This window comes from Carcharodon carcharias, chromosome 12, assembly GCF_017639515.1.
Source record: "Carcharodon carcharias isolate sCarCar2 chromosome 12, sCarCar2.pri, whole genome shotgun sequence".
Taxonomy (NCBI): Eukaryota; Metazoa; Chordata; class Chondrichthyes; order Lamniformes; family Lamnidae; genus Carcharodon; species Carcharodon carcharias.
Window position 1 is genome coordinate 13,096,706 of NC_054478.1, and position 19,308 is coordinate 13,116,013.

Genomic DNA, 19,308 nt, shown 5'->3' on the forward strand with positions numbered 1-19,308 from the left:
TAGGTCGGGTAGTGTCACTGTGAGGCAAGTGTAGGTCGGGTAGTGTCACTGTGGGAGTGTGTAGGTCGGGTAGTGTCACTGTGGGAGTGTGTGTAGGTCGGGTAGTGTCACTGTGAGAGCGTGTGTAGATCGGGTAGTGTCACTGTGAGAGTGAGTGTAGGTCGGATAGTGTCACTGGGAGCGTGTGTAGGTCGGATAGTGTCACTGGAAGTGTGTGTAGGTCGGGTAGTGTCACTGGGAGCGTGTGTAGGTCGGATAGTGTCACTGTGGGAGCGAGTGTAGGTCGGGTAGTGTGACTGCGAGTGTGTGTAGGTCGGGTAGTGTCACTGTGGGAGTGTGTGTCGGTCGGGTAGTGTCACTGTGGGATCGTGTGTAGATCGGGTAGTGTCACTGTGAGAGCGAGTTTAGGTCGGATAGTGTCACTGGGAGTGTGTGTCGATCGGGTAGTGTCACTGTGAGAGCGAGTGTAGGTCGGGTAGTGTCACTGTGCGAGCGTGTGTAGATCGGGTAGTGTCACTGTCCGAGTGTAGGTCGGGTAGTGTCACTGTGGGAGTGTGTGTAGGTCGGGTAGTGTCACTGTGGGAGTGTGTGTAGGTCGGGTAGTGTCAGGGTGGGAGTGAGTGTAGGTTGGGTAGTGTCAGTGTGGGAATGTGTGTAGGTCGGGTAGTGTCACTGTGGGAGTGTGTGTAGGTCGGGTAGTGTCACTGTGAGAGCGAGTGTAGGTTGTGTAGTGTCACTGTGGGAGTGTATGTAGGTCGGGTAGTGTCACTGTGGGTGCAAGTGTAGGTCGGGTAGTGTCACTGTGGGAGTGTGTGTAGGTCGGGTAGTGTCACTGTGGAAGTGTGTGTAGGTCGGGTAGTGTCACCGGGAGTGTGTGTAGGTCGGGTAGTGTCACCGGGAGTGTGTGTAGGTCGGGTAGTGTCACCGGGAGTGTGTGTAGGTCGGGTAGTGTCACCGGGAGTGTGTGTAGGTCGGGTAGTGTCACCGGGAGTGTGTGTTGGTCGGGTAGTGTCACCGGGAGTGTGTGTTGGTCGGGTAGTGTCACCGGGAGTGTGTGTAGGTCGGGTAGTGTCACCGTGAGGCAAGTGTAGGTCGGGTAGTGTCACTGTGAGGCAAGTGTAGGTCGGGTAGTGTCACTGTGGGAGTGTGTGTAGGTCGGGTAGTGTCACTGTGGGAGTGTGTGTAGGTCGGGTAGTGTCACTGTGGGAGTGTGTGTAGGTCGGGTAGTGTCACTGTGGGAGTGTGTGTAACTCGGGTAGTGTCACTGTGGGAGTGTGTAGCTCGGGTAGTGTAACTGTGGGAGTGTGTAGCTCGGGTAGTGTCACTGTGGGAGTGTGTAGCTCGGGTAGTGTCACTGTGGGAGTGTGTAGCTCGGGTAGTGTCACTGTGGGAGTGTGTAGCTCGGGTAGTGTCACTGTGGGAGTGTGTAGCTCGGGTAGTGTCACTGTGGGAGTGTGTAGCTCGGGTAGTGTCACTGTGGGAGTGTGTAGCTCGGGTAGTGTCACTGGGAGTGTGTAGCTCGGGTAATGTCACTGTGGGAGTGTGTGTAGGTCGGGTAGTGTCACTGAGAGCGTGTGTAGGTCGGGCAGTGTCACTGTGAGAGCGTGTGTAGGTCGGGTAGTATCACTGTGAGAGTGTGTGTAGGTCGGGTCGTGTCACTGTGAGAGCGAGTGTAGGTCGGGTCGTGTCACTGTGAGAGCGAGTGTAGGTCGGGTAGTGTCACTGTGAGAGCGAGTGTAGGTCGGGTAGTGTCACTGTGGGAGCGAGTGTAGGTCGGGTAGTGTCACTGTGAGAGTGAGTGTAGGTCGGGTAGTGTCACTGTGAGAGTGAGTGTAGGTCGGGTAGTGTCACTGTGAGAGTGAGTGTAGGTCGGGTAGTGTCACTGTGCGAGTGTGTGTCGGTCGGGTAGTGTCACTGTGGGAGTGTGTGTAGGTCGGGTAGTGTCACTGGGAGTGAGTGTAGGTCGAGTAGTGTCACTGTGGGAGTGTGTGTAGGTCAGGTAGTGTCACTGTGAGAGTGAGTGTAGGTCGGGTAGTGTCACTGTGCGAGCGTGTGTAGAGCGGGTAGTGTCACTGTCCGAGTGTAGGTCGGGTAGTGTCACTGTGGGAGTGTGTGTAGGTCAGGTAGTGTCACTGTGGGAGTGTGTGTAGGTCGGGTAGTGTCAGTGTGGGAGTGAGTGTAGGTTGGGTAGTGTCAGTGTGTGAATGTGTGTAGGTCGGGTAGTGTCACTGTGGGAGTGTGTGTATGTCGGGTAGTGTCATTGGGAGCGTGTGTAGGTCGGGTAGTGTCACTGTGGGAGTGTGTGTAGGTCGGGTAGTGTCACTGTGAGAGCGAGTGTAGGTTGTGTAGTGTCACTGTGGGAGTGTATGTAGGTCGGGTAATGTCACTGTGGGTGCAAGTGTAGGTCGGGTAGTGTCACTGTGGGAGTGTGTGTAGGTCGGGTAGTGTCACTGTGGTAGTGTGTGTAGGTCGGGTAGTGTCACCGGGAGTGTGTGTAGGTCGGGTAGTGTCACCAGGAGTGTGTGTAGGTCGGGTAGTGTCACCGGGAGTGTGTGTAGGTCGGGTAGTGTCACCGTGAGTGTGTGTAGGTCGGGTAGTGTCACTGTGAGGCAAGTGTAGGTCGGGTAGTGTCACTGTGGGAGTGTGTGTAGGTCGGGTAGTGTCACTGTGGGAGTGTGTGTAGGTCGGGTAGTGTCACTGTGGGAGTGTGTGTAGGTCGGGTAGTGTCACTGTGAGAGCGTGTGTAGGTCAGGTAGTGTCACTGTGGGAGTGTGAGTAGGTCGGATAGTGTCACTGAGAGCGAGTGTAGGTCGGATAGTGTCACTGTGGGAGCGTGTGTAGGTCGGGTAGTGTCACTGTGGTACTGTGTGTAGGTCGGGTAGTGTCACCGGGAGTGTGTGTAGGTCGGGTAGTGTCACCGGGAGTGTGTGTAGGTCGGGTAGTGTCACCGTGAGTGTGTGTAGGTCGGGTAGTGTCACTGTGAGGCAAGTGTAGGTCGGGTAGTGTCACTGTGGGAGTGTGTGTAGGTCGGGTAGTGTCACTGTGGGAGTGTGTGTAGGTCGGGTAGTGTCACTGTGAGAGCGAGTGTAGATCAGGTAGTGTCACTGGGAGTGTGAGTAGGTCGGGTAGTGTCACTGAGCGAGTGTAGGTCGGATAGTGTCACTGTGGGAGCGTGTGTAGATCGGGTAGTGTCACTGTGAGAGCGAGTGTAGGTCGGATAGTGTCACTGGGAGTGTGTGTCGATCGGGTAGTGTCACTGTGGGAGCGTGTGTAGATCGGGTAGTGTCACTGTGAGAGCGAGTGTAGGTCGGATATTGTCACTGTGGGAGTGTGTGTAGGTCGGGTAGTGTCACTGTGCGAGCGTGTGTAGATCGGGTAGTGTCACTGTCCGAGTGCAGGTCGGGTAGTGTCACTGTGGGAGTGTGTGTAGGACTGTGGGAGTGTGTGTAGGTCGGGTAGTGTCACTGTGGGAGTGTGTGTAGGTCGGGTAGTGTTACTGTGGGAGTGTGTGTAGGTCGGGTAGTGTCAGTGTGGGAGTGTGTGTAGGTCGGGTAGTGTCAGTGTGGGAATGTGTGTAGGTCGGGTAGTGTCACTGTGGGAGTGTGTGTATGTCGGGTAGTGTCATTGGGAGTGTGTGTAGGTCGGCTAGTGTCACCGTGGGAGTGTGTGTAGGTCGGGTAGTGTCACTGTGAGAGCGAGTGTAGGTTGTGTAGTGTCACTGTGGGAGTGTGTGTAGGTCGGGTAGTGTCGCTGTGGTAGTGTGTGTAGGTCAGGTAGTGTCACCGGGAGTGTGTGTAGGTCGGGTAGTGTCACTGGGAGTGTGTGTAGGTCGGGTAGTGTCACTGTGGGAGTGTGTGTAGGTCGGGTAGTGTCACTGTGGGAGTGTGTGTAGGTCGGGTAGTGTCACTGTGGGAGTGTGTGTAGGTCGGGTAGTGTCACTGTGGGAGTGTGTGTAGGTCGGGTAGTGTCACTGTGGGAGTGTGTGTAGGTCGGGTAGTGTCACTGTGGGAGTGTGTGTAGGTCGGGTAGTGTCACTGTGGGAGTGTGTGTAGGTCGGGTAGTGTCACTGTGGGAGTGTGTGTAGGTCGGGTAGTGTCACTGTGGGAGTGTGTGTAGGTCGGGTAGTGTCACTGTGGGAGTGTGTGTAGGTCGGGTAGTGTCACTGTGGGAGTGTGTATAGGTCGGGTAGTGTCACTGGGAGTGTGTGTAGGTCGGGTAGTGTCACTGTGCGAGCGTGTGTAGATCGGGTAGTGTCACTGTCCGAGTGTAGGTCGGGTAGTGTCACTGCGAGTGTGTGTAGGTCGGGTAGTGTCACTGTGGGAGTGTGTTTAGGTCGGGTAGTGTCACTGTGGGAGCGAGTGTAGGTCGGGTAGTGTCAATGTGGCAGCGAGTGTAGGTCGGGTAGTGTCAATGTGAGAGCGAGTGTAGGTCGGGTAGTGTCAATGTGGGAGCGAGTGTAGGTCGGGTAGTTTCACTGTGGGAGCGAGTGTAGGTCGGATAGTGTCACTGGGAGTGTGTGTCGATCGGGTAGTGTCACTGTGGGAGCGTGTGTAGATCGGGTAGTGTCACTGTGCGAGCGTGTGTAGATCGGGTAGTGTCACTGTCCGAGTGTAGGTCGGGTAGTGTCACTGTGGGAGTGTGTGTAGGACTGTGGGAGTTTGTGTAGGTCGGGTAGTGTCACTGTGGGAGTGTGTGTAGGTCGGGTAGTGTCACTGTGGGAGTGTGTGTAGGTCGGGTAGTGTCAGTGTGGGAGTGTGTGTAGGTCGGGTAGTGTCAGTGTGGGAATGTGTGTAGGTCGGGTAGTGTCACTGTGGGAGTGTGTGTATGTCGGGTAGTGTCACCGTGGGAGTGTGTGTAGGTCGGGTAGTGTCACTGTGAGAGCGAGTGTAGGTTGTGTAGTGTCACTGTGGGAGTGTGTGTAGGTCGGGTAGTGTCGCTGTGGTAGTGTGTGTAGGTCAGGTAGTGTCACCGGGAGTGTGTGTAGGTCGGGTAGTGTCACTGGGAGTGTGTGTAGGTCGGGTAGTGTCACTGTGGGAGTGTGTGTAGGTCGGGTAGTGTCACTGTGGGAGTGTGTGTAGGTCGGGTAGTGTCACTGTGGGAGTGTGTGTAGGTCGGGTAGTGTCACTGTGGGAGTGTGTGTAGGTCGGGTAGTGTCACTGTGGGAGTGTGTGTAGGTCGGGTAGTGTCACTGTGGGAGTGTGTGTAGGTCGGGTAGTGTCACTGTGGGAGTGTGTGTAGGTCGGGTAGTGTCACTGTGGGAGTGTGTGTAGGTCGGGTAGTGTCACTGTGGGAGTGTGTGTAGGTCGGGTAGTGTCACTGTGGGAGTGTGTGTAGGTCGGGTAGTGTCACTGTGGGAGTGTGTATAGGTCGGGTAGTGTCACTGGGAGTGTGTGTAGGTCGGGTAGTGTCACTGTGCGAGCGTGTGTAGATCGGGTAGTGTCACTGTCCGAGTGTAGGTCGGGTAGTGTCACTGCGAGTGTGTGTAGGTCGGGTAGTGTCACTGTGGGAGTGTGTTTAGGTCGGGTAGTGTCACTGTGGGAGCGAGTGTAGGTCGGGTAGTGTCAATGTGGGAGCGAGTGTAGGTCGGGTAGTGTCAATGTGAGAGCGAGTGTAGGTCGGGTAGTGTCAATGTGGGAGCGAGTGTAGGTCGGGTAGTTTCACTGTGGGAGCGAGTGTAGGTCGGATAGTGTCACTGGGAGTGTGTGTCGATCGGGTAGTGTCACTGTGGGAGCGTGTGTAGATCGGGTAGTGTCACTGAGAGCGAGTGTAGGTCAGATATTGTCACTGTGGGAGTGTGTGTAGGTCGGGTAGTGTCACTGTGCGAGCGTGTGTAGATCGGGTAGCGTCACTGTCCGAGTGTAGGTCGGGTAGTGTCACTGTGGGAGTGTGTGTAGGACTGTGGGAGTGTGTGTAGGTCGGGTAGTGTCACTGTGGGAGTGTGTGTAGGTCGGGTAGTGTCAGTGTGGGAGTGGTGTAGGTTGGGTAGTGTCAGTGTGGGAATGTGTGTAGGTCGGGTAGTGTCACTGTGGGAGTGTGTGTATGTCGGGTAGTGTCATTGGGAGTGTGTGTTGGTCGGGTAGTGTCACCGTGGGAGTGTGTGTAGGTCGGGTAGTGTCACTGTGAGAGCGAGTGTAGGTTGTGTAGTGTCACTGTGGGAGTGTATGTAGGTCGGGTAATGTCACTGTGGGTGCAAGTGTAGGTCGGGTAGTGTCACTGTGGGAGTGTGTGTAGGTCGGGTAGTGTCGCTGTGGTAGTGTGTGTAGGTCGGGTAGTGTCACCGGGAGTGTGTGTAGGTCGGGTAGTGTCACTGTGGGAGTGTGTGTAGGTCGGGTAGTGTCACTGTGGGAGTGGTGTAGGTTGGGTAGTGTCAGTGTGGGAATGTGTGTAGGTCGGGTAGTGTCACTGTGGGAGTGTGTGTAGGTCGGGTAGTGTCACTGGGAGTGTGTGTAGGTCGGGTAGTGTCACTGTGCGAGCGTGTGTAGATTGGGTAGTGTCACTGTCCGAGTGTAGGTCGGGTAGTGTCACTGTGGGAGTGTGTGTAGGTCGGGTAGTGTCACTGTGGGAGTGTGTTTAGGTCGGGTAGTGTCACTGTGGGAGCGAGTGTAGGTCGGGTAGTGTCAATGTGGGAGCGAGTGTAGGTCGGGTAGTGTCAATGTGAGAGCGAGTGTAGGTCGGGTAGTGTCAATGTGGGAGCGAGTGTAGGTCGGGTAGTGTCAATGTGGGAGCGAGTGTAGGTCGGGTAGTTTCACTGTGGGAGCGAGTGTAGGTCGGATAGTGTCACTGGGAGTGTGTGTCGATCGGGTAGTGTCACTGTGGGAGCGTGTGTAGATCGGGTAGTGTCACTGAGAGCGAGTGTAGGTCGGATATTGTCACTGTGGGAGTGTGTGTAGGTCGGGTAGTGTCACTGTGCGAGCGTGTGTAGATCGGCTAGCGTCACTGTCCGAGTGTAGGTCGGGTAGTGTCACTTTGGGAGTGTGTGTAGGACTGTGGGAGTGTGTGTAGGTCGGGTAGTGTCACTGTGGGAGTGTGTGTAGGTCGGGTAGTGTCAGTGTGGGAGTGGTGTAGGTTGGGTAGTGTCAGTGTGGGAATGTGTGTAGGTCGGGTAGTGTCACTGTGGGAGTGTGTGTATGTCGGGTAGTGTCATTGGGAGTGTGTGTATGTCGGGTAGTGTCATTGGGAGTGTGTGTAGGTCGGGTAGTGTCACCGTGGGAGTGTGTGTAGGTCGGGTAGTGTCACTGTGAGAGCGAGTGTAGGTTGTGTAGTGTCACTGTGGGAGTGTATGTAGGTCGGGTAATGTCACTGTGGGTGCAAGTGTAGGTCGGGTAGTGTCACTGTGGGAGTGTGTGTAGGTCGGGTAGTGTCGCTGTGGTAGTGTGTGTAGGTCGGGTAGTGTCACCGGGAGTGTGTGTAGGTCGGGTAGTGTCACTGTGGGAGTGTGTGTAGGTCGGGTAGTGTCACTGTGGGAGTGGTGTAGGTTGGGTAGTGTCAGTGTGGGAATGTGTGTAGGTCGGGTAGTGTCACTGTGGGAGTGTGTGTATGTCAGGTAGTGTCATTGGGAGTGTGTGTAGGTCGGCTAGTGTCACCGTGGGAGTGTGTGTGGGTCGGGTAGTGTCACTGTGAGAGCGAGTGTAGGTTGTGTAGTGTCACTGTGGGAGTGTATGTAGGTCGGGTAATGTCACTGTGGGTGCAAGTGTAGGTCGGGTAGTGTCACTGTGGGAGTGTGTGTAGGTCGGGTAGTGTCGCTGTGGTAGTGTGTGTAGGTCGGGTAGTGTCACCGGGAGTGTGTGTAGGTCGGGTAGTGTCACCGGGAGTGTGTGTAGGTCGGGTAGTGTCACTGTGGGAGTGTGTGTAGGTCGGGTAGTGTCACTGTGGGAGTGTGTGTAGGTCGGGTAGTGTCACTGTGGGAGTGTGTGTAGGTCGGGTAGTGTCACTGTGGGAGTGTGTGTAGGTCGGGTAGTGTCACTGTGGGAGTGTGTGTAGGTCAGGTAGTGTCACTGTGGGAGTGTGTGTAGGTCGGGTAGTGTCACTGTGGGAGTGTGTGTAGGTCGGGTAGTGTCACTGTGGGAGTGTGTGTAGGTCGGGTAGTGTCACTGTGGGAGTGTGTGTAGGTCGGGTAGTGTCACTGGGAGTGTGTGTAGGTCGGGTAGTGTCACTGTGCGAGCGTGTGTAGATCGGGTAGTGTCACTGTCCGAGTGTAGGTCGGGTAGTGTCACTGTGGGAGTGTGTGTAGGTCGGGTAGTGTCACTGTGGGAGTGTGTTTAGGTCGGGTAGTGTCATTGTGGGAGTGTGTGTAGGTTGGCTAGTGTCAGTGTGGGAATGTGTGTAGGTCGGGTAGTGTCACTGTGGGAGTGTGTGTAGGTCGGGTAGTGTCACTGTGAGAGCGAGTGTAGGTTGTGTAGTGTCACGGTGGGAGTGTATGTAGGTCGGGTAATGTCACTGTGGGTGCAAGTGTAGGTCGGGTAGTGTCACTGTGGTAGTGTGTAGGTCGGGTAGTGTCACTGTGGGAGTGTGTGTAGGTCGGGTAGTGTCACCGGGAGTGTGTGTAGGTCGGGTAGTGTCACCGGGAGTGTGTGTAGGTCGGGTAGTGTCACTGGGAGTGTGTGTAGGTCGGGTAGTGTCACTGTGAGAGCAAGTGTAGGTCGGGTAGTGTCACTGGGAGCGTGTGTAGGTCGGGTAGTGTCACTGTGGGAGTGTGTGTAGGTCGGGTAGTGTCACTGTGAGAGCGAGTGTAGGTCAGGTAGTGTCACTGTGGGAGTGTGTGTAGGTCGGGTAGTGTCACTGGGAGCGTTTGTAGGTCGGATAGTGTCACTGTGGGAGCGAATGTAGGTCGGGTAGTGTGACTGTGCGAGTGTGTGTAGGTCGGGTAGTGTCACTGTGGGAGTGTGTGTCGGTCGGGTAGTGTCACTGTGGGATCGTGTGTAGATCGGGTAGTGTCACTGTGAGAGCGAGTTTAGGTCGGATAGTGTCACTGGGAGTGTGTGTCGATCGGGTAGTGTCACTGTGAGAGCGAGTGTAGGTCGGGTATTGTCACTGTGGGAGTGTGTGTAGGTCGGGTATTGTCACTGTGGGAGTGTGTGTAGGTCGGGTAGTGTCACTGTGCGAGCGTGTGTAGGTCGGGTAGTGTCACTGTGCGAGCTGTGTAGGTCGGGTAGTGTCACTGTGCGAGCGTGTGTAGATCGGGTAGTGTCACTGTCCGAGTGTAGGTCGGGTAGTGTCACTGTTGGAGTGTGTGTAGGTCGGGTAGTGTCACTGCGGGAGTGTGTGTAGGTCGGGTAGTGTCACTGTGGGAGTGTGTGTAGGTCGGGTAGTGTCACTGTGGGAGTGTGTGTAGGTCGGGTAGTGTCACTGTGGGAGTGTGTGTAGGTCGGGTAGTGTCACTGTGAGAGCGAGTGTAGGTTGTGTAGTGTCACTGTGGGAGTGTATGTAGGTCGGGTAATGTCACTGTGGGTGCAAGTGTAGGTCGGGTAGTGTCACTGTGGGAGTGTGTGTAGGTCGGGTAGTGTCGCTGTGGTAGTGTGTGTAGGTCGGGTAGTGTCACCGGGAGTGTGTGTAGGTCGGGTAGTGTCACTGGGAGTGTGTGTAGGTCGGGTAGTGTCACTGTGGGAGTGTGTGTAGGTCGGGTAGTGTCACTGTGGGAGTGTGTGTAGGTCGGGTAGTGTCACTGTGGGAGTGTGTGTAGGTCGGGTAGTGTCACTGTGGGAGTGTGTGTAGGTCGGGTAGTGTCACTGTGGGAGTGTGTGTAGGTCGGGTAGTGTCACTGTGGGAGTGTGTGTAGGTCGGGTAGTGTCACTGTGGGAGTGTGTGTAGGTCGGGTAGTGTCACTGTGGGAGTGTGTGTAGGTCGGGTAGTGTCACTGTGCGAGCGTGTGTAGATCGGGTAGTGTCACTGTGGGAGTGTGTGTAGGTCGGGTAGTGTCACTGTGAGAGCGAGTGTAGGTTGTGTAGTGTCACGGTGGGAGTGTATGTAGGTCGGGTAATGTCACTGTGGGTGCAAGTGTAGGTCGGGTGGTGTCACTGTGGGAGTGTGTAGGTCGGGTAGTGTCACTGTGGTAGTGTGTGTAGGTCGGGTAGTGTCACCGGGAGTGTGTGTAGGTCGGGTAGTGTCACCGGGAGTGTGTGTAGGTCGGGTAGTGTCACTGGGAGTGTGTGTAGGTCGGATAGTGTCACTGGGAGTGTGTGTAGGTCGGGTAGTGTCACTTGGAGCGTGTGTAGGTCGGATAGTGTCACTGTGGGAGCGAGTGTAGGTCGGGTAGTGTGGCTGTGCGAGTGTGTGTAGGTCGGGTAGTGTCACTGTGGGAGTGTGTGTCGGTCGGGTAGTGTCACTGTGGGAGCGAGTGTAGGTCGGGTAGTGTGACTGTGCGAGTGTGTGTAGGTCGGGTAGTGTCACTGGGAGTGTGTGTAGGTCGGGTAGTGTCACTGTGGGAGCGAGTGTAGGTCGGGTAGTGTGACTGTGCGAGTGTGTGTAGGTCGGGTAGTGTCACTGTGGGAGTGTGTGTCGGTCGGGTAGTGTCACTGTGGGATCGTGTGTAGATCGGGTAGTGTCACTGTGAGAGCGAGTTTAGGTCGGATAGTGTCACTGGGAGTGTGTGTCGATCGGGTAGTGTCACTGTGAGAGTGAGTGTAGGTCCGGTAGTGTCACTGGGAGCGAGTGTAGGTCGGGTAGTGTCACTGTGGGAGCGAGTGTAGGTCGGGTAGTGTCACTGTGGGAGCGAGTGTAGGTCGGGTAGTGTCACTGTGGGAGCGAGTGTAGGTCGGGTAGTGTCACTGTGGGAGCGAGTGTAGGTCGGGTAGTGTCACTGTGGGAGCGAGTGTAGGTCGGGTAGTGTCACTGTGGGAGCGAGTGTAGGTCGGGTAGTGTCACTGTGGGAGCGAGTGTAGGTCGGGTAGTGTCACTGTGGGAGCGAGTGTAGGTCGGGTAGTGTCACTGTGGGAGCGAGTGTAGGTCGGGTAGTGTCACTGTGGGAGCGAGTGTAGGTCGGGTAGTGTCACTGGGAGTGAGTGTAGCTCGAGTAGTGTCACTGTGGGAGCGAGTGTAGGTCGGGTAGTGTCACTGTGGGAGCGAGTGTAGGTCGGGTAGTGTCACTGTGGGAGCGAGTGTAGGTCGGGTAGTGTCACTGTGGGAGCGAGTGTAGGTCGGGTAGTGTCACTGTGGGAGCGAGTGTAGGTCGGGTAGTGTCACTGTGGGAGCGAGTGTAGGTCGGGTAGTGTCACTGTGGGAGCGAGTGTAGGTCGGGTAGTGTCACTGTGGGAGCGAGTGTAGGTCGGGTAGTGTCACTGTGGGAGCGAGTGTAGGTCGGGTAGTGTCACTGTGGGAGCGAGTGTAGGTCGGGTAGTGTCACTGTGGGAGCGAGTGTAGGTCGGGTAGTGTCACTGTGGGAGCGAGTGTAGGTCGGGTAGTGTCACTGTGGGAGCGAGTGTAGGTCGGGTAGTGTCACTGTGGGAGCGAGTGTAGGTCGGGTAGTGTCACTGTGGGAGCGAGTGTAGGTCGGGTAGTGTCACTGTGGGAGCGAGTGTAGGTCGGGTAGTGTCACTGGGAGTGTGTGTAGCTCGGGTATTGTCACTGGGAGTGTGTGTAGGTCGGGTAGTGTCAGTGTGAGAGCGAGTGTAGCTCGGGTAGTGTCACTGTGGGAGCGAGTGTAGGTCGGGTAGTGTCACTGGGAGTGTGTGTAGCTCGGGTATTGTCACTGGGAGTGTGTGTAGGTCGGGTAGTGTCAGTGTGAGAGCGAGTGTAGCTCGGGTAGTGTCACTGTGGGAGTGTGTGTAGGTCGTGTAGTGTCACTGAGAGCGTGTGTAGGTCGGGCAGTGTCACTGTGGGAGCGTGTGTAGGTCGGGTAGTGTCACTGTGAGAGTGTGTGTAGGTCGGGTCGTGTCACTGTGAGAGCGAGTGTAGGTCGGGTAGTGTCACTGTGAGAGCGAGTGTAGGTCGGGTAGTGTCACTGAGAGTGAGTGTAGGTCGGGTAGTGTCACTGAGAGTGAGTGTAGGTCGGGTAGTGTCACTGAGAGTGAGTGTAGGTCGGGTAGTGTCACTGAGAGTGAGTGTAGGTCGGGTAGTGTCACTGTGAGAGTGAGTGTAGGTCGGGTAGTGTCACTGTGAGAGTGAGTGTAGGTCGGGTAGTGTCACTGTGAGAGTGAGTGTAGGTCGGGTAGTGTCACTGTGAGAGTGAGTGTAGGTCGGGTAGTGTCACTGTGAGAGTGAGTGTAGGTCGGGTAGTGTCACTGTGAGAGTGAGTGTAGGTCGGGTAGTGTCACTGTGCGAGTGTGTGTCGGTCGGGTAGTGTCACTGTGGGAGTGAGTGTAGGTCGGGTAGTGTCACTGGGAGTGAGTGTAGCTCGAGTAGTGTCACTGTGAGAGTGAGTGTAGGTCGGGTAGTGTCACTGTGCGAGTGTGTGTCGGTCGGGTAGTGTCACTGTGAGAGTGAGTGTAGGTCGGGTAGCGTCACTTCTAACCCAACTCGTGTTCACTCCCGGCAGGCGATTTGCCCATCTGCTGGCCAAGAAGGACAATTGCAGCCCAGAGGTGAAGAAAGAGCTGCTCAAGAGGGTAAAGAATGCCATTTCAACCACTGCGGAGAGGTTCTCTGGATATGTGCAGAACGTAAGGATCTCGACAGGCATGGTTGATGGGCGGGTGGGTAGGCGGTGACTGTTAAACCTGTGGCTCTGACTTCTGCCGATGGTAACCTCCGGTGACGGAGCGAAGGCCCTCCATACCGGACATGAGTAGGAGCAAAGATTGAGGAAAGTAACGCTTTCAGTGACAGGGACTTTGGATTGTAAGAAAAGGGAGCAGCTGATGCCTGAGGGAAGAACCATAGCTGCATGAGAGGAGGGGGAAACATTTTGGGATAACATTATAACAACACACTAACTTCAGGCATGATGTGTCATGTCCTTGGGAGGGACAGGTGACTTTGGACCCCGGTTCCCAAAATTACTCCGCCCGGGGTTTCTTTTGCCTCAAGTTTGGGTCTGTTGTGGATTCTATCACGACACCGGCAGGATGGTTAGAAAGAACCAATCTACATTTATATAGCACCTTTCACAAAGTGCTTTGCAATCGAATACTTGTAGTCACTGTTGTAATACAGGAAACTCGGTGGCCCGTTTGTGCACAGCAAGCTCCCACAAACCAAAACAAGATAATGACCAGTTAACCTGCTTTTAATGATGTTGGTTTAGGTATAAATATTAGCCAAGGCACCCGGCGAAATCTCCCACCGTTCGTCAGAATGGTGACACAGGAGCTTTTACATCCACCTGAGACGAAGACAGGGCCTCAGTTTAACATCTCATCTGAAAGTCAGAACTACTGATGGTGCTGCTGCTGCCGCCACCACCACCACCACCACCCGTGCTGCATTCGAGTGACAGCCTGGGTTTTGAAGATGAGCCGGGTGGATCTTGGTCCTTCCTCGCTCGCGATGCTTGTGCTCCTAAAGCAAAGGAGGAAGAAATGGAGAGCGAGCTGAGGAATTGAAACAGTGGGGTAGGAAAGATGAAACGTAGCTGGAGAGTGTGGTTATGAAGCAGGTAGGGGGAGGGGAGCAACCTCTAGGAACAGCTGCAGATCAGATAGATTCCTGAACTGCTTGTTTACTAGTAACTGCCCCAGTGTTTCCTCATTCTTAATGTTTGAATAAATACACGTTTCCCATTGAATATGTTGGAGCATCGGGATGCTGCAGCAGTGCTTTTCTGCCAGAAGAGGGTGCTGTGCTCTACACATACCTCCTGTTGAGCCTATTGAGCATCCTTCTGATCTAACTCTTAAATGGGAAGCAATCAGAAAAACACATCGTTAAAGCTTAATCGTAGTCCTTACACTTCTTGAGTGTAAAATTACCGACATAAAAAGCATTTGTGGTCATGACTATGAATGAATCACGGAATCGTTACGGTGTAGAAGGATTCTATTCGGCCCATCGTGTCTGCCCCGGCTCCCTGAGCATTATGACTTAGTGCCGATCTCCTGGCTTTTCCCCGTAACTCTGCACATTGTTTCTATATAAATAATCATCCAATGCCCTCTTGAATGCCTCAGTTGAACCTGCCTCCACCACATTAAGGCAGTGCATTCCAAACCCCACCTACTCGCTGTGTGAAAACGTTTTTGCTCACCTCGAATTTGCTTCTTTTGCAAAACACTTTAAAACTGTGCCCTCTGGTTCTCGATCTGTTTACAAGTGGGAACAGTTTCTCGCTATCTACTCTGTCCAGACCCCTCATGATTTTGAAAACTTCTATCAAGTCTCCTCTCAGCCTTCTCCTCTCCGAGGAAAACAGTCCCAAACTCTCCAACCTTTTGTTATAACTGAAGTCTCTCATCCCTGGAACCATCTCGTAAACCTCCTCTGCACTCTGTCCAATACGTTCACATCCTTCCTGTAATCTGGCGCCCAGAACTGTACACAATACTCCAGCTGAGGTCTAACAAGTGTCTTATATAAGTTCATCATAACCTCTCTGCTCTTGTACAGGAGGGGGCAGTGGTTGGGGGCGGGGGAGTGGGTGGTGGTTGGGGTTGGGCCAGGGGGTGGGGGGGGGGGGTTTGGTTGGTGTTGGGGTGGTGGTTGGAGGGGTGGTGTTGGTGGGGGGAGGAAGTGGTGGTGGGAGGGGGTGGTGGTTGGTGTTGGGCGGGGGGAGGGGAGGTGGGGGCGGGGGGGGTGGTTGGAGGGGTGGTGTTGGTGGGGGGAGGAAGTGGTGGTGGGAGGGGGTGGTGGGGGAGGGGGTGGTGGTGGGGGTTGGGGGGGAGGAGGGGATGGTTGTTGGAGGGGTAGTGTTGGCGGGGGGTGCGGGTGCAGATAAGAATTTTTTTTCATCCAGTGAGTTGTGATTTGGAATGCGTTGTCTGAAAGGGCAGTGGAAACAGTCAATTGAATTGGATTAATTCTTGAAAAGGATAAGTTTGCAGACCATGGGGGAAATGCAGAGGAGTGAGGTTAATTGGAGAGCTCTCTCTCTCTCTCTCTCTCTCTCTCTCTCTCTCCCCCTCTCCCTCTCCCTGCCCTTAGGATGCCCACGAGTTCCTGAGCCAGTGCCTGGACCAGCTGAAGGAAGACATGGAGAAGCTGAACAAGACATGGAAGAATGAGCTGCTAGCGGGCGAGGACACTCCAGCCGCTCGAGCATGTCACGAGGCAGGTGCTGCCAGGGTCTACGCCTGCCCTATCGTCTCCAACGTGGAGTTCGAAGTTCTGCACACCATCGGTTGTAAAATGTACGTCAGCGGTGAGGCTGGCAGGCGGGTCTGTACACCATGGGCTGCATTTTTAAGCCACATGCCAAACACATATTTTCTGTGGCATCCACCCATCCACACACACATTCATCCCTTCATCAAGGCAAAAACCCGTCACTCTAATAAATATCAGTCCATGCTGGGTCAGCTGGTCTCAACGTCCCAGGGCCATGGAGGGGAAACATCTGCCAGGACAGCCTCCTCCTGTGCTGTGCCATTTTATACTCTCTGTAGGACACTCGTGTATCCTACTCCTATTGTGGCTGTGCCACTACTGGAGGGAAGAAAAGGTGCCCATGTTTGAGTCTTGTTGTGTTACCCTCTTTTTTTGGTGGTACCAAGCACTGTTCAGTGCAATACCCAGCAAGATCCCTCACTCTTCTCCCTGCAACAATCCACATCTTGTGATATGGAAGGAACTGGGCAGTGTGACCTAATCCTGTCCACTGGGAGGCAGTGAGAGAGCCGGCAGAACCTGAGGAGACGTATGCATTTCTGCCTTCCCCCCCACCCCCCCCCAACACCACCATGCCTGCACTGGTACACTCACACCTGGAGTGCTGTGTGCATACCTTCATACCTTTTTGCTGCCAGGGATTGTATCACTACAGGATTATTCGGGATCTGAACGAGCAGTGTAAACTATTCTGTATTTGACCAGTGTGTTTGCGTAGCAGCCTGTGAGAGAGACAGACAAAGCACTGTATTGTTTCACTTAGTATCACGGGATTCTCTTTATCTTGCAGGTGTTGCGAAAGTGTTACAAAACGAGAACAATTCAACGATCTTTCCATCGATCTCCCGCGGCGGAAGAAGCTCCTACCCCCGAGGTCTATCCAGGACTCGCTCGACCTCTTCTTCAGGGTGTGTAACTCTTTCTTTACTCTGTACTGTGACACGTGTAAGAGTGATGGCACTCATCTCTTTTATTCTTCTTCCATGGAATGTGAGTGTCGCTGGCAAGGCCAGCCTTTGTTGCCCACCCCTAACTCCCTTTGAACTGACTGCCTTGCTAGGCCATTTTAGAGGGCATTTAAGAGCCAACCATATTGCTGTGGGTCTGGAGACGCACGTAGGCCAGACCAGATAAGGACAGCAGATTTTTTTTATTCATTCACGGGATGTGGGTGTCGCTGGGGCTAGCATTTATTGCCCATCCCTAGTTGCCCTTGAGAAGGTGGTGGTGAGCTGCTGCCTTGAACCGCTGCAGTCCATGTGGTGTAGGTACACCCACAGTGCAGTTAGGGAGGGAGTTCCAGGATTTTGACCCAGCGACAGTGAAGGAACGGTGATATATTTCCAACTCAGGACGGTAAGTAACTTGGAGGGGGGTGGTGGTGTTCCCATCTATCTGCTGCCCTTGTCCTTCTAGATGGTAGTGGTCGTGGGTTTGGAAGGTGCTGTCGAAGGAGACTTGGTGAGTTCCTGCAGTGCATCTTGTAGATGGTACACACACTGCTGCTACTATGCATCGGTGTTGGAGGGAGTGAATGTTTGTGGATGTGGTGCCAATCAAGCGGGGCTGCTTTGTCCTGGATGGTGTCAAGTTTCTTGAGTGTTGTTGGAGCTGCACTCACCCAGGCAAGTAGGGAGTATTCCATCACACTCCTGACCTGTGCCCTGGAGATGGGATTTGGGGAGTCAGGAGGTGAATTAGTTGCTGCAGGATTCCCAGCCTCTGACCTGCCTTCCACAGTATTTATATGGCTAGTCCAGTCCAGTTTCTGGTCAATGGTAATCCAGTGGATTTTGATAGTGGGGGATTCAGTGATGGTAATGCCATTGAAGGTCAAGAGGCAATGATTAGATTCTGTCTTGTTGGAGATGGCATTACCTGGCACTTGTGTGGCCTGAATGTTACTTGCCACTTGTCAGCACAAGTCTGGACATTGTCCAGGTCTTGCAACATTTGGACATGGACTGCTTCAGTATCTGAGGAGTTGCGAATGGTGCTGAACATTGTGCAATCATCAGCGAACACCCCCACTTCTGACCTTATGATGGAAGGAAGGTCATTGATGAAGCAGCTGAAGATGGTTGGGCCTAGGGCACAATCCTGAGGAACTGGGATAACTGACTTCCAACAACCACAACCATCTTCCTTTGTGCTAGGTATGACTCCAGCCAGTGGAGAGTTTTCCCCCTGATTCCCATTGACTCCAGCTTTGCTAGGGCTCCTTGATGCCACAATCGGTCAAATGCGGCCTTGATGTGCCTCACCTCGGATGTTCAGCTCTTTTGTCCATGTTTGGACCAAGGCTGTAATGAGGTCAGGAGCTGAGTGGCCCTGGTGGCACCCAAACTGGGCGTCAGTGAGCAGGTAGTTCTTGATAGTACTATTGATGACCCCTTCCAATACTTTACTGATGATGGAGAGTGGACTGATGGGGCGGTAATTGGCCACATTGGATTTGTCCAGCTTTTTGTGTACAGGACATACCTGGGCAATTTTCCCCATAGCCGGGTAGATGCCAGTGTTGTAGCTGTACTGGAACAGCTTGGCTAGGGATGCGGCAAGTTCTGGAGCACAAGTTTTCAGTATTATTGCCGGAATATTGTCAGAGCCCATAGCCTTTGCAGTATCCAGTGCCTTGATATTAGGTGGAGTGAATTGCATTGGCTGACATGAGTGAAGCAAATGGTTTACAATCGATGATAGTTTCATGGTCACCATTACTGAGACTAGTTTGATAGTCCAGATTTAGTTATTAAATCCCGTCGTGGGATTTGAACCCATGTCCCCGGAGCATTAGCCTGAGCCTCTGGATTACCAGTAACGTTACCACTATGCCATCATCTCCTTATTCCTCTTGTTGCAAAGAGATGAACAAAAGACCTGGGGGAGTGAGTAACGGTGTCAGCTGTAGCTCGGTGGGTCTCTTATTTGCCTGTCAGTCAGAAGCTCATGGGATCAAGTCCTACTCCAGAAACCTGAATTTAGGCTGACACTCCTAGTACAGTACTGAGGGAGTGCTGCATTATCAGAGGTGCCATCATTTGCATGAGATATTGAACTGAGGGTCTGGCTGACCTGTGCGGTGGTTATGAAATATCCCACAGCCACTGATCAAAGAAGAGATGGCCACTATTTATGCCTCAATCAATATCACTGAAACCAATTACCTGGCCATTATCACGTTGCTGTTTGTGGGAGCTTGCTGTGCTCAAATTAGTTGCTGCGCTTCCTACATTACAAACGTGCTTCAAAAAAAAGGTACTTCAGTGGCTGTGAAGAGCTTTGGGGTGCCCTGAGGTTGTGAAAGGAGCTATACAAGTGCAAGTTCTCACTGCAGGTGATCTAGGTGGCTGCAAACTGGCCTGTTGAAGGCCCCTCAATCTCAGGAGGAAAGGCTGAGGGAGGGTTGGGGTTCCAAAGGTGCTGGGAAAGTAAAGCCCATATTCCCACTGACACCACAGGCCTTCCTGATTGGATGCTGGGCACATCTGTGGCTCGTCTGAATGAAGCTTTAGAGTGTGTGCGCCTGGCAGCTGTCATCACCCAAGAACATATGTGACAGTGAGACAAAGCCTCGTCAGCAGTGAGAGGTGAAGGAGCTTCACAGGACACTACCCCCACCACCCACTCTGCTCGGGTGGTGGCCTCTCCATTTATACCTTGATGCGCTGCGTTCAGGAGGTGGGCAATCGGGGATTGCTGATCACTTTATCTCATTTGCTTCAGGCTGAAGAAATCGAGTACTCCTGTGAGAAGTGTAACGGCAAAAGTGCAGTCGTGACCCACAAGTTCAGCAGGCTGCCCAGGTCAGTACCCAAGTGGGAGGGGGGTTGGACAGGATGCTGGGCCCTCATTGTATTCTATGAACCCAGGATCAAGTGCAGAAATGGAAAATGAATGTTCCTACCTTCGCCCGCAAGTCAAATAAATTTGGGGCCAGTCTCGATTGTGTTCCGAGTCTGATTGGTCCACAAGGCAAAGGCCTAAGGCGCAGCAGTAGATATCTGGCAGGCATCACAGGGTGTGGTTGGTTGCTGTCCAAAACTTAGGGCTTTGTTCTGTATTTGTCCTGTGCTGTACCTCCCCTGGGAGTGTTTGGAGACAGTGTAGAAGGAG

General features: G+C 53.8%; 1 protein-coding gene across 3 annotated transcripts in view; it reads left to right on the forward strand.

Moving 5' to 3' along the window:
- Positions 1 to 19,308, forward strand: part of usp37 (ubiquitin specific peptidase 37) — a 132,319-nt gene that overhangs the window by 89,573 nt on the left and 23,438 nt on the right. For all 3 annotated transcript variants that reach the window (XR_005944578.1, XM_041200778.1, XM_041200779.1), the window contains 4 exons: positions 12,470 to 12,593; positions 15,010 to 15,215; positions 15,983 to 16,100; positions 18,919 to 18,998. Coding sequence is in view for 2 of the 3 variants with exons in the window: in XM_041200778.1 (XP_041056712.1) it covers positions 12,470 to 12,593; positions 15,010 to 15,215; positions 15,983 to 16,100; positions 18,919 to 18,998 (528 nt within the window). In the remaining variant the exon portion in view is untranslated. The remainder of the gene's footprint in view (positions 1 to 12,469; positions 12,594 to 15,009; positions 15,216 to 15,982; positions 16,101 to 18,918; positions 18,999 to 19,308) is intronic.